Raw genomic sequence first — 12,026 nt, forward strand, 5'->3', positions numbered from 1 at the left:
GAAACTACAAACAAGATCAACATGGAACTGATAACCTACAGATACCTCAGTCAGCGTTTATCTTGGTGCACTCTGCTTTGCTGTGAGAGATTATGGATGCCTACTGTCTGGGCCTGTAGTTTATGATGAGTGGCTGTATCGAGGGTTGTGTTCTACTCGGCTACTCCCCCTTATCTTAAATTATGGGGAAGTGTCTGTCAATCTGGGTCTCTGATACTTCTTCATATCTGACTGGTTTTACAGTTCATTTATTATAATATGTTATAAATAAGATAAATCAAAACAAAGTGATTAATTATGGATAAAGTCAAATAATTTAAGAACTCATGCTGTGAATATGTGATGAATTTCTGCCAAATTATACTATTTAATGTTACATCAAATGTTAACACTAAATCTTAAATTGACTTGTTGAAACCTTGTGATTACAAATTCACAGGTAGTTTATTTTGTAGCAATACAAAAGCAAAAGAAGTGCATAGTTTTATTTTGTAATAAGAATTAAGCTTTATAATTTTATTTCAAGTGCAATCATTTTTTAATTCTTATTTAATAATATTCAAGTCACCACACATACAAATAGCATCTCATTTACTGGAATACATTACATAATATTTCATGGTGCTTCCTCATATCATTAATTAAATTGAATTTCATGCCTCTTTTTTAATTTCAGTTTTTATTCATTAGTGTCTCATCCGGCAGTGTCCTGTAACAAGCCATTATCCCTTTATTATTATGGTTCTGAGAAGAACATGGAGACACCAAAATCCTCCTTGTACAGGTCCCAGGTCTTGGGTTTGTGGGGGTTGTCCAGTTCATCCCTGGGTAGAAACAATCTGTCGGAATTCAAAGTTTAAAGTCAGAAACAGACACTTGAGTCAAGAGCAATGGAAATTATTTTATCACAGCAACAGAAACATACTTGTTGTTCTCTGTGAAGGACGTATTGAACCAGAAGTAGAACGGAACATCTTCGTATCCTTTTGGAAGACCCTAAATGTGAGAGACATTAAAAATAACACAGACTTAATTAAATCAATTTAAAATAAATTAAAAAGAGTAGAATAAAAGAGGTAAAAGAAATAAATATTACAAAAAAAGTTAACGAGTAAAATAATACAAATGAAATAGATGTGTGAAATAATCAACTAAAAATAAAATGGTGACATGCCATTCAATTTTTTTAAATAGCTTAGTTAAAGACACTTAATAATAATTTCATTTAAAGTGAATGAATAAAAACAAAAGATAAACAGGATCATAGGACAAAGTAAAGTGAAGAACTCACAGCACTTGATTCAAACATGACCTTCACGTCTCCTTCCACCTCAGGCCCGTTATGTAGACTGATGACTGCTGCGTTATTGCCCACGTCAGGAAACACCTTCAAAAACACAGGAAATAAATTAACCATCACATCAACAAATGAATCACTGTGACCTAATGAGGTTTGAGACTCACTGTGCAGTTCTCCTGTTTGGCGCACACACATTGAAACACCAGCTCTTTCTTGACAATTATCTTCACCTTAAGATCGCTGCCATCCCCTTTACCCACACCTGGGAAAAAGCCCATACAACAGATATTAACTTCCTCTTATTATTATGATGAAGTGGACAGTTTGAATGCTCTGCAGGCTTGCAGGGTTTCACCTGCTATAGAGTGTATGCGGATGCTCTTGATGCGGAGGGGTTTGGGTGGAGGCAGCTGCCTGTTGAACTTTGTTTTCATGATCTCATAGTACCCCACGTACCGGCTCTGTGGACCACACAGGTACAGAATTAAAAAAAACAACTATTATTTAATCAGTGTATAAGGCTTTATGAGGAAATTCACATATTACTGACAGATTGGGCACAGATCTGGACAAAAGGCTCTGGACAATCGTGTCATTCTGACGGAATAAACATTGTAAGTCAAGAAAAATTTGAAGAAAATGTGTCCTCTGTGTGATGCCTGTAGTCTCCCACTAATCATTACCGCTGCTGAGGGTTATGAGGTTATGTTGTTTATTGTTTGTTTGTCAGTCCGCAGGATTACTCCAAAACTACTCAACAGATTTCCATAAGAGTTTGTGGCACATGACCCAAAGAAGTACCCATTACATTTTGGAGCACATTTGGAAAAAACCCAGATCCAGGGATTCTTTTTTCTCTTAAATATGGCGACATAGGGTGCTAATCTTGGCAGAGATATGCACTCTCCAAGTACCTTTCTAATTTGTTTTTCAACCACAAGAAGGTGCTAGTCAGCAGTGTTATCTAAAACAGTCAGAATAGCTTTCTTCTTTCTCCAGAAGTATTTATCAGTATGTCTCCTGAGTGTCTGATTCTTACCTGAGACGGAGTCTCCACTCCCTGAAACTTGGAGCTGCGACTCTTATCTGTCCTCCTCTCACCAAAATATTCCAGACTGTCCTGGAGGACAAACAGAAATGAATCTAAGTCTGCAGCTGCAATTTCTTTAACCCTTGTTTGAACAGGTTTCAGAGTAGAAAAGACGTACTTGTGCACTCTCAAACTGGTCACTATCGATAAGCCAGGTGCACACCAGAGTACCTGTGCGTCCTGTCAAAGAGAGCAGAGACATGATCTGATCAAGTGTGGCTTTTAGCTAGACTAGAGCAGGGTACAAGAACAAAGGTTACACTTTTTCAACAGCAAAACTATAAAATTCAACTCAAATTCTTCACTAAACCACAATGAAACAAATGCAGATCTGTGGCTTCACCTTTCCCTCCTTTACAGTGGATTGCGATGATGTTTTTGGGATCGGCTGACATCCACTCCCTCACACTGGCTGTGTATTTCAGCATGTCCCTGAGACAGACGGTAAAAACACACGGTGATAAAGAAACTGACATTTGGTTTGTACTGTTTTGTGTCATCACAATGCATTATTTTAACAAGCTCTAATCTACAGTGCTTCAATATGATCACAAGCAGAAGGAAGCGGTGCAACAGAAAAACACACATCACAACAGAAACGGTTAACTCACTCCAGGGAGGGGACGTTGTGGTCGTCGATGAACACACGCTCAACTTTGTAGTGGAAGAACTGGGGGTCGTAACCTTTCTCACCTGGAAACAAAAATGATACCGTCTGTGGAGTTCCAAAGGCAATAGAGTGCATGTGATGAGAGGTGGTGCACACTTACTGCACAGGTTGTAAACTTTATAGTGGTCTTCATGTTTAGCGTCCAGGAACCTGGCTACCTCCTGCAGAGAGAGAGGAGGAACAGTTTAAAGCAGCTGGGAAAGGCTGTGTGAATTCATCTAGATATTAGTGTGTGTAATTATATCTAAAAAGTGAGGAGGGAATTTTTATCATGTTTATGCACGATATCCAGTCAGACTTACACCAATCGGATTCCTGTAGAAGGACTGTTTCCCAGAGGAGGGGAAAGACATGGCGATGACACGATCTAGAGAGGTGGGAAAAGATAGAAATCTTTTTTTAAAAAGGTCTAACCTTTAGCAATTTCTTTTAGATGCATTGTCTGACATGCATTTTTGTGTTCCATACACCATGTAACTCCCACCTGTCACGTAGGTAAGGTCAAGGTCAAATCCATCCTTCTGATAACGCCGCTTGTTCTCAGAAACCTGACATGACGAACACAAGTCAAAGATCAGGGATTAGCGGACATCTTCTCTCTAATTTCCAACCGTGATTCTCTCAAACAGATTTTAATGCTTCATATATTCATGGTTTGTTTCCTGTGCTTCTGTGGTGTGACCTCACCATCCTCCTGGTGACTTTCTCAAGCTCCTTCTTCTGCGCTGCCAGTCTGAAAAGTCTCACCAGGATTATTATTCTCAGGAAACGGAGAAACGTCACCACCCTGAGGAAAAACAAATGACTCCTTTTATTCATTAAACAATGGCCAATATATTAATGGTGTTAAGTATAAAAAACTTAACATTTTATTTTTTTAAGAATATTATATCAGGATTAGATAGAATGGTAGAAATCTATATTACTGTTTAAATACCAGTATATTCTCAACATGGCTTATAGATGCAAAATGTTACATATATTTTTATTTTCACTGTACCGATTATTATTCAGTCTCAGGATAAACATAATATAATACAGTTACAATATAATGTTTTGGTTTGCGTAATATAAAATGTTTAGCCAAAGGCAATGTGTATCACTTTATCAATACTGAATAAAAGTATAAAGTAATAAATATAAAAATTATATAATAAATATAAAATACTAAGCACTACATTATTATTGCAGAGACCTTGCAGGATAATTAAAGTAAATGAAGCTCCCATAGAAAAGGGGTGCAGTGTTTTCTATTATTCCAAACAGCAGGATTCTTCATCTGGGCTTTATATATTTTTTTAAATTGAAGCCCTGATCAATCGTTGATCACTGATTAGATCTACAGCCAGACTGAATCTAGGCAGAGCTCTGCTGGAAATAACAAGCTATCACCAAACTGTGGTCTAATACCAAGGACTGTGGTATAAACTGCACCACCCTAACAGAAGGGTGAAGCATGTACCTGGGGATGAGACTGGCTCCTGACAGGTCAGAGAAGGTGTAGATCATGGTGACCACCAGCGTGATGACCACAACGCAGGCGTCTATGATGTTCAGCTTGGAGCTGAAGTAGACTTTGAAGCTGAAAGGTGGCGTGACACACTTGAACATACTGCTGAGAGAACTGACCGAATCATGCGACAAGTTGAATCAACCGATTTATTGGATTTAGCTCTCTTAGCCATCATGCTTCCCAAGGACCAGCCCAATACAAGCCCTACATTTCCTGTTCAGCTTCCCCTTTGCAACTTCCTGTTTAACAGCGAATCACTCTCTGTTTCTGCTGACACAGGAATGTTTTCATCACTCAGTCCCTCTTACAAAAACAAGTGCAAGAATTAACCACCGCCTAACACAAGAGACATTACAACAGCTTAACAGAGGTAAGATTTAATGCCAGGCTGCAGGGAGTAAATAACACATGTTCCTGCTGTAGGTGTATTAAAATAAACAGAAAATATATCTGGAGGGGTCGTAAATGTAGTGGTTGAATTATCTATATACTACAGTATACAAGGCCTGGGATTCTGAACTCACCCTTCCACATAGACCCGCAGGAGAACGTCAGCGAGAAAGAAGAAGGAGATGGTGAGGGACACGGCCTCCAAGGCATCTCCAACCTCTCTGCTCTTAGCCGGCAGGGAAAAATCCACAATCACCAGCACAATGTCCACTATGATCAGTATGACTCCAAATATACTGAGGGGAAAGATAATATAACCATTATTGTCATAAACACTACAAACCATCATTAACAATTTCACTTGTAGTACAGTGGTTCTGGAAGGGGGGGTCAGATTAATCCATTACAATGATCGTGAAATTTGGGTATTCTGTGTGGACATCTTTCTAAGACATTTATCTTGTGTTGTTCTTTCATATGATGTAAAGTAAAGTGAGATACATAAGGATGTCTCAAGGAATATTGTCTATTTGAAGGGGGGGATTGAAAACCTCTGCTCTAGATTGCCCACTATCTCTGCAAGAGAGATCCCGAAACACACTCACCGAAATCCAAAGGACATAACGAAAGGTGCAATCTTCTTACGGATGTTGCTGCGCAGAGGGAAAGATTGTGAAGCTTGTCAGTGCAGGTGAAATGTGCTTTTGAGTCAAGGCTTGTGTGTAAAGCTTTCTGCTGCATTAACTTACTGGTACATCGTGTCTGGCACCGCACTCTCGTCCTTCCCGTCGTCAATCTCAACTTTAGCATCCTCCATCTTTGCAACGTTTCTAATAGATAACAAGGACAAGACTAATATCAAACAAACCATGCAAATCGTTACACTCACATACAAAGCAACAGCTACATCTCAAACATTGCATGGTCCATAGAAAGTGAATAAAGGTTAATATTGTCATGGAAAATCGGCGTTTCTCACCCATTTACACCTGAATCTGAGCCTGGACTGAAATGGACAGAGGTCATGACGCGTGTGTGTGTGTGTGTGTTTGTGTTGTTGTGTGTCTTCCCTCTGGCTTTGCTCTGATCGTGTTGTCTCTGAAATCAGAAAAAGAAAATGTGAAAAGATTAAAACTAGGATAATAAAACAATATCAATAATTATCAGACTATGAATTTGTTCGATATATCACAAAATTGCTTATGCATTGTACTGTTTTAAGTCTCTTCTTAAAACATACTTTATCTGAGAGCCTTTCCTGATTTCACCTGAGTCTTAACTGTCTTTTAATTGATTTTATTGAGCATTTTACACAGCACTGGTATTTATACAATCATTTATTTCACCTTCTTTCTTCTAAACCTGGTGTTTTATGACCTGTCTGTTTCTAACTTGCTGCCTTTGTAAAGCACTTTGTAACATATGTTTTAAAAGGTGCTCCATAAACATGAATATATTATATTGTGTTAGCACAGTGATCTACATTAGATGTGTTATATATTTGGCTTTTTTTAAGTTTAAAGCCACAACCTTCACATTTTGGAGCAAAAATGTGTCTTTAAACTTAAACAAATAATAATATGACATTTATCATATTTCAAATCTTGATGTGATTTGAGCCCACATCATCCAGCCCTAACTTAAAACTCCTCTGTTCTGCACGTTGCTGCACATTTAATCACAATAAAACAGAGAGGACATGAGGATAAAAGCTTCCTGCCATGTCCTGAAATAGTTTCTCTGCTCATATCAAACATCCTGCCACATTTTTATCAACCCTCCTATAAACACAAGTACAATACAAGATGTTTGTGCAAAGCCTGCGAGCAAGACAGGAGAAAGTGAGGTTTGCATGGAGTGTTATTACCTCAGTGAACACTGTGAATGAACAGGAGGATTTAACAAGACAAACCAGCTGCTTTTCTTCAGCTCATCTGGGTGAAGGCTCCTTCCCTCAGTCCTCGGAGTGTTTGTGCGCTCACAACAAACTAGTCCCCGAGAAACAAAGCGTCCTCTCACGGTGAGTCCAGCTCCGTCAGTCGTGAAATTATACGAGAGTTTGTCTTGTGACTTCTCGTGAGGACAAAGGAAGAAGGCTCAAAGGTTAACCGGTCACTTTTTTTCTCCTCCTATCCATCCACTAACATGTTCCTCCTCATCGTGTCTTTTTCTGCGGACGTAGCGGTTTGAGACTTCCTGGACTTCAGTAGAAAACTTGGCTCGGCCCTGGTTTCCTCTTCGTCGTTTCTCTCTCACTCATCTTTCCTCCTCCACAGAAACACTGACTGACCCTGAACACAACACAAGCCTTCCTGTCCACACACATATTTCACTTGAACTAATAATAAATATAACTTAGTCATCAGGCTGCTGCTGCCCCCCCCCCTCCTGTCTCCAACATCTGGATTTAATTCACTACTGTGCATTCCCCAGCACTCCAAGTACTCCAAGTACTCCAAATACTCCAAGTACTCCAAGTACTCCAAGTACTCCAAATACTCCAAATACTCCAAGTACTCCATATACTCCAAGTACTCCAAACTATGACAACTATCTCACATTTGATAGAATTTTATCAAATGTAAACATTTCCCCGAAATTGGGACCTTATTTATGTATTTTTAATTTTTTTTATTGAAAAGTGTTTTACAATCATTGTTTGGAAGGCAACATGGATAACAGATAAGATGTACAATGTTGGAGATAACATTTGTAAAACAAAAAGAAAGAGAAACAGTGAAAGTCATAGAAGATTAATTAGTCAGCTAAAGGTGTAAAAAGTCAAAGTTTGTCAAAAATTATCAAAAGAATTTCTTAGGAAATTGGGAAATTACTTATTTATTTAAATATTTAAAGTGCTTTACAATCCTTGATTTGACGGCAACACAATAATCACTGAAAGATAAGATGTACAATGTTAGAAATAAAATTAGTAAAAAAAAAAAACAGTCATAGAACATTAGTTAGTCAGCTAAAGGTGTAAAAAGTCAAAGTTTGTCAAAAGTTATCAAAAGCATTTCTTGGGAAATTGGAACATTATATAATATTTGTTAAATTAAATTATTCAAGTCAGATTTATAAAAATAGCTAATTAAAAACAAAAGGAGTTGAGCCAAAGTGATTTACAATCATAAAGAAGGCAGGCAGCACAGGAATGGATAAAATATAAGATGTACCATGTTCATGTATTTGTGTTCACAAAAAAAGTATTTAATTGCTTGAAATATAAAGCCACAAGCATAGATTGGTTGAATAAATAAATAAATATAAACAACTTTTTAAATGTCTTATTTATAGCATGCAATAAAAATATTCAATTAAAAATAAGAATAGTTACGTAGCATTTTATTTAGTTCCAATATTGTAATAGCCAACAAGTAACACAAGAGAGAGCTCTTCTACACTACACCCTGGCTTCTCCTTCAAAAAGAACCTACTGCTTTTCTCTGTTTTACACACTTGTGATTACTGATTATCTTTTGTTCTTATGACAATTTTAACTTGTTGGGGGACATAGTTCCCAAGATTTATGTTGCTTTAGAGCCTAACTCTTTTAATCTGCTTCATTGTCAATCTTCTGTGTACTATGACGCCGACAACTTTAAATGTTCCCATCTTAGACTGTTACTTTCCTCCCAGGCTGCTGGTGTGGGCCACTTGTAAACCAATAACAAAATATGGAGGAAATTCCAGTTTATGACTCAACACCAAACAAATAATAGCATGACCAGAACTTAAAATGAAAATACAAGATGTTCTATATTTTATCAGATTCTTTCCTCAAAACAAGAAGATATTAAAAAAAGAAAGAAAAAAAACCCTCTTCTGGTATGTGAGGAATGAAGTCTTCTTTGCACGTTCTGTCCATGAGGCCATTTGCAGCTCTGGGATCAGCTACACTTTCTCAAGAAGGGGGAAGCTGGATTGAGTTCAGAGTTTGGCAATGCTGGCGAAATCTGGATCCTGTGATGTGGACCATGAAAAACTGACCCAGCCTATAAATAACACTGACAAATCTTTAGAGGAAGAGAACAGTGAACCTGGAGAAAACAGAAGCGTTGGGAAATAAAGGTACGGCTTGTGATGCAGAGATTTAGTTTGAAGTACTGCAGCTTATTTAGTATATATTTTGTATTTATGATTTCAGTGTGATATTGCTGGAGGTTACTTCTTCTGAGGAGTCATGTCAGCATTGCTGTTGTTGGCTCTGGTGTTGAACACGGCCTCTTCTACCCATTTAACAGTGAGTAAATTTAAATTGTTCTTCTCTTGAAGGGCTTCAGGTGCATGTTTCTCTTTTTGTTATACATTGAAACTGAAAACTGAGAATCTAGGTTTTAAGGTTGTGCTGTTATAGAACCGTCATTCCTAGAAAGGCAGACATGGATAAACCCTGCTGCAGGGGCAGACCTACGCATTTGCAGCTCCCTTTTGAAAACATGGTTTGAAACATCATGCATAACTTGAAATTTCTCTTTCCTTCTCATTTAAGACTCGAGACTCATGTGGGCCGGAGGCTGCAGCTCTTAAACGCAGCATAAAAAGGCTGGAGAATAGCCTCTTGATTCGGACTTGGCAGGTTGAGCATTTGCAGATGCACAAATATTTCCGTCCATTTCAACCTGCGGTGCCTGATGCTGGAGCTGAAACTGACACAGCCTCTGGTGCAAACCACAATGGCAGTGCGACGCTCAACAGCTCTGATACGACACTGATGAAACCACCTCCTCCAGCAGGCAACATCATCGTACACGACAAGGGTGAGCAAACCTCACATCACAGCATCCCAGTGTTTGGGTGTTAACTTTAAGTATGTGATCAGTCATCGTTCAGAGTGAAAGTTAAAGCGGTACTGATGGTAATGAGTAAACTTGAAGGCAATGTTTTCCTCCTAGATTGTTCTGAGCTGTTTGACAGACTGAGACCCCCCAGTGGTTTCTACCGAATCAGACCCAAGTCACACCAGGAGCCTTTTCTGGTTTACTGTGACATGGAGGACGGAGGAGGATGGACAGTGTTTCAGAGACGCCGGCATGGAAGAGTTGACTTCAACAGGTATTTAATAGAGAAACTGTCTCTTGCACCATATGTGAAATTAAACTATGTGCAGATAGAACTTTACTGTTTGACTGGATCTGATTCACCTGCCTAATTGTCATTTCAGAGACTGGGTGGACTACAAAGACGGCTTTGGTGACTTCAAACTGTGGAATGATGAGTTTTGGTTGGGGAACGAGCACATGTACTCTCTGCTCTCAGACGGTCAGCAAGTATTAAAATCCACCAAAAGACAGTATAGAACCCGAATACAGTGCGATCAACTCTTCCTGTTTATGATTCACATGAATAGTCTCATCTTCTGTCACATCAGCAGCTTATTTCTCAATGATTGTCTGTATCTATTTGTGCTGAAGGTAAGAACCTGGTGAAGATAGATCTCATGGACTGGGAAGGACAGAGAAGTTATGCATTTTACGAGAACTTCAGGATCAGCGATGAGGCTGTAAGAAAAACTATTTTACATTTCTGTTTGTTGATCTCAGATGAAACACCCAACAAACATTAATTGCTCTATTGTCCATTACAGGATAAGTATCGCCTCCATTATGAGCAGTACAGTGGCCAAGCTGGAGACGCTCTGACTGGTGGTGGTGGGGTGGTGGAGCAGTGGTCTGCTTGTCTCAGTGGTATGCAGTTCAGTACCAGGGATCAGGTTCGTTATCACTTCCCTGTTACCCATCAGTGGTGCTTTTTAATAGCTGTAAGACTGGTCTGCTTGGTACTGAAAATGTAGAGATGATGACTGTGGTGATGCTGATTGACAGGACAATGATCGCTACCTTCAGGGGAGCTGTGCCCAGGAGAACAAGGCAGGATGGTGGTTTAACAGGTGAGACCTTCTCCTTTCTGTTTGTCGCACAAACACTCAAACTGTTGGGAAGTTTTTGTACAAAGCTCTTTTGCCTGTTGAATCCATGAATAAATAAACATGGACAACATGGCTCCACTTCCTACCTTTGTATAAAAGTGAAGTTAATTCCACCTTGTGCTTTTGAGCCGGAATCTTGCAGTAGTGATCGTGATATGGAGCCGTGGTAACGAGGTCCCGCTGACACACAACCAAGTAATTAATTAAAACCAAACTTCAATGTTTGACTCTCAAATTTGACCCAAGTCCAATCTGCTATACTGTAGCTGGCCACTAGGGGGTAATGAAGATGACCTCACTTTTAGGGAGCTGTCAAGTTGTCCATCTTTATATACTGTCTATGGATGAGGGAAGTAGGGAATCATACTGATGAAGCTGCTAGAAACTGCAGAAGCTTTAAATCAAATACATAGAGATTGAATCACTTCAATTTGTCTTTTGTAAGATGTTGACATGTAGTACTATTACACCCACAGATGTCATGCAGCCAACCTAAATGGGAAGTTCTACCGCTCCGGGAAGTACAAGAACCAGCATGACAATGGCGTGGTGTGGGGGACATGGAAAGGTCTTTGGTATTCCCTTCGTCACACAACCATGAAGGTGCGGCCTGTGGTTTTCTTGGACGTCGACGGCAGCGGAGCAGGGGATATTTAAGAGAGAGAATCAAGTGAAAACAATTAAGAGCAAAGAATGATTTCATGTTTAAATTCTATGTATTGTAATTTCTCCCTTTGTCGATGTCAATAGTACATTATTGACTGTTTTATAGTGGGCACTCCCTTTCTATAAAGTGTATGATATTACTCCAGAAATAAAACTAACAGCATTTCAGCCATGCTGCCCAGTGGATGTTCATATTTGATTTGTCACAACTGGATACTATTGCTCTTACTTGTGCACTTTGCAGAAAACACATGAAAACTGCTTGACACTGCTTCAACTTCAGCACATTTCTAAAAGCTGCTTTTAGAAATGTGCTGAAGTCAATCATTTTCCTGACATTTTCCAGAGGAGCAGTATGAGGTGAACACTGATGAAGATGCAGACAAAGATGTCAACTTGAAAAGAGAACGAGATTCAAGCGCGTTTGGTGATAAGGGTCGACGCCAGTGTCGATGTGTTGTAAACATA

The 12,026-nt window shown here is 39.0% G+C and overlaps 2 protein-coding genes across 4 annotated transcripts; one reads left to right on the forward strand and one right to left on the reverse strand.

Annotated features, from left to right (window-relative positions):
- Positions 1-408: 408 nt before the first annotated feature.
- On the reverse strand, positions 409-7,015 carry tpte (transmembrane phosphatase with tensin homology). Of its 2 annotated transcripts, none has more exons than XM_020085324.2 (19): positions 6,876-7,015; positions 5,943-6,061; positions 5,713-5,793; positions 5,569-5,616; positions 5,098-5,259; positions 4,523-4,642; positions 3,748-3,847; positions 3,545-3,608; positions 3,363-3,427; positions 3,161-3,221; positions 3,002-3,083; positions 2,734-2,822; positions 2,509-2,570; positions 2,340-2,420; positions 1,656-1,761; positions 1,465-1,562; positions 1,292-1,387; positions 926-996; positions 409-839 (listed from the first exon to the last, which is right to left on the reverse strand). In XM_020085324.2, exons 2-19 carry the CDS (start codon positions 5,987-5,989, stop codon positions 737-739), a joined length of 1,536 nt encoding a protein of 511 aa, XP_019940883.1. In that variant the 5' UTR covers positions 5,990-6,061; positions 6,876-7,015; the 3' UTR covers positions 409-736. The 2 variants fall into 2 exon arrangements, with proteins under 2 accessions (XP_019940883.1, XP_019940882.1); XM_020085323.2 differs by having other exon boundaries at positions 6,831-6,971.
- On the forward strand, positions 6,870-11,726 carry fgl1b (fibrinogen like 1B). Of its 2 annotated transcripts, none has more exons than XM_020085329.2 (9): positions 6,870-6,983; positions 9,111-9,206; positions 9,456-9,723; positions 9,859-10,018; positions 10,128-10,225; positions 10,378-10,466; positions 10,551-10,676; positions 10,789-10,853; positions 11,369-11,726. In XM_020085329.2, exons 2-9 carry the CDS (start codon positions 9,147-9,149, stop codon positions 11,547-11,549), a joined length of 1,047 nt encoding a protein of 348 aa, XP_019940888.1. In that variant the 5' UTR covers positions 6,870-6,983; positions 9,111-9,146; the 3' UTR covers positions 11,550-11,726. The 2 variants fall into 2 exon arrangements, with proteins under 2 accessions (XP_019940888.1, XP_069396081.1); XM_069539980.1 differs by lacking the exon at positions 6,870-6,983 and adding an exon at positions 8,846-9,034.
- Positions 11,727-12,026: the final 300 nt, after the last annotated feature.

The sequence above is a fragment of the Paralichthys olivaceus genome, chromosome 15 (genome assembly GCF_024713975.1).
Source record: "Paralichthys olivaceus isolate ysfri-2021 chromosome 15, ASM2471397v2, whole genome shotgun sequence".
Lineage (NCBI taxonomy): Eukaryota > Metazoa > Chordata > Actinopteri > Pleuronectiformes > Paralichthyidae > Paralichthys > Paralichthys olivaceus.

Excerpts from the sequence above, each read along its gene's own strand:
- tpte (XM_020085324.2), bottom strand. The coding sequence starts at position 5,989 with ATGACCTCTGTCCATTTCAGTCCAGGCTCAGATTCAGGTGTAAATGG. Across the intron at positions 4,643-5,097 it reads CTGCGGGTCTATGTGGAAGG|CTTCAAAGTCTACTTCAGCT; the intron begins GTGAGTTCAGAA and ends GCCACCTTTCAG. Across the intron at positions 1,388-1,464 it reads CCAAACAGGAGAACTGCACA|GTGTTTCCTGACGTGGGCAA; the intron begins GTGAGTCTCAAA and ends GTGTTTTTGAAG.
- fgl1b (XM_020085329.2), top strand. The coding sequence starts at position 9,147 with ATGTCAGCATTGCTGTTGTTGGCTCTGGTGTTGAACACGGCCTCTTCT. Across the intron at positions 10,019-10,127 it reads GGAAGAGTTGACTTCAACAG|AGACTGGGTGGACTACAAAG; the intron begins GTATTTAATAGA and ends TTGTCATTTCAG. Across the intron at positions 10,467-10,550 it reads TCAGGATCAGCGATGAGGCT|GATAAGTATCGCCTCCATTA; the intron begins GTAAGAAAAACT and ends TGTCCATTACAG.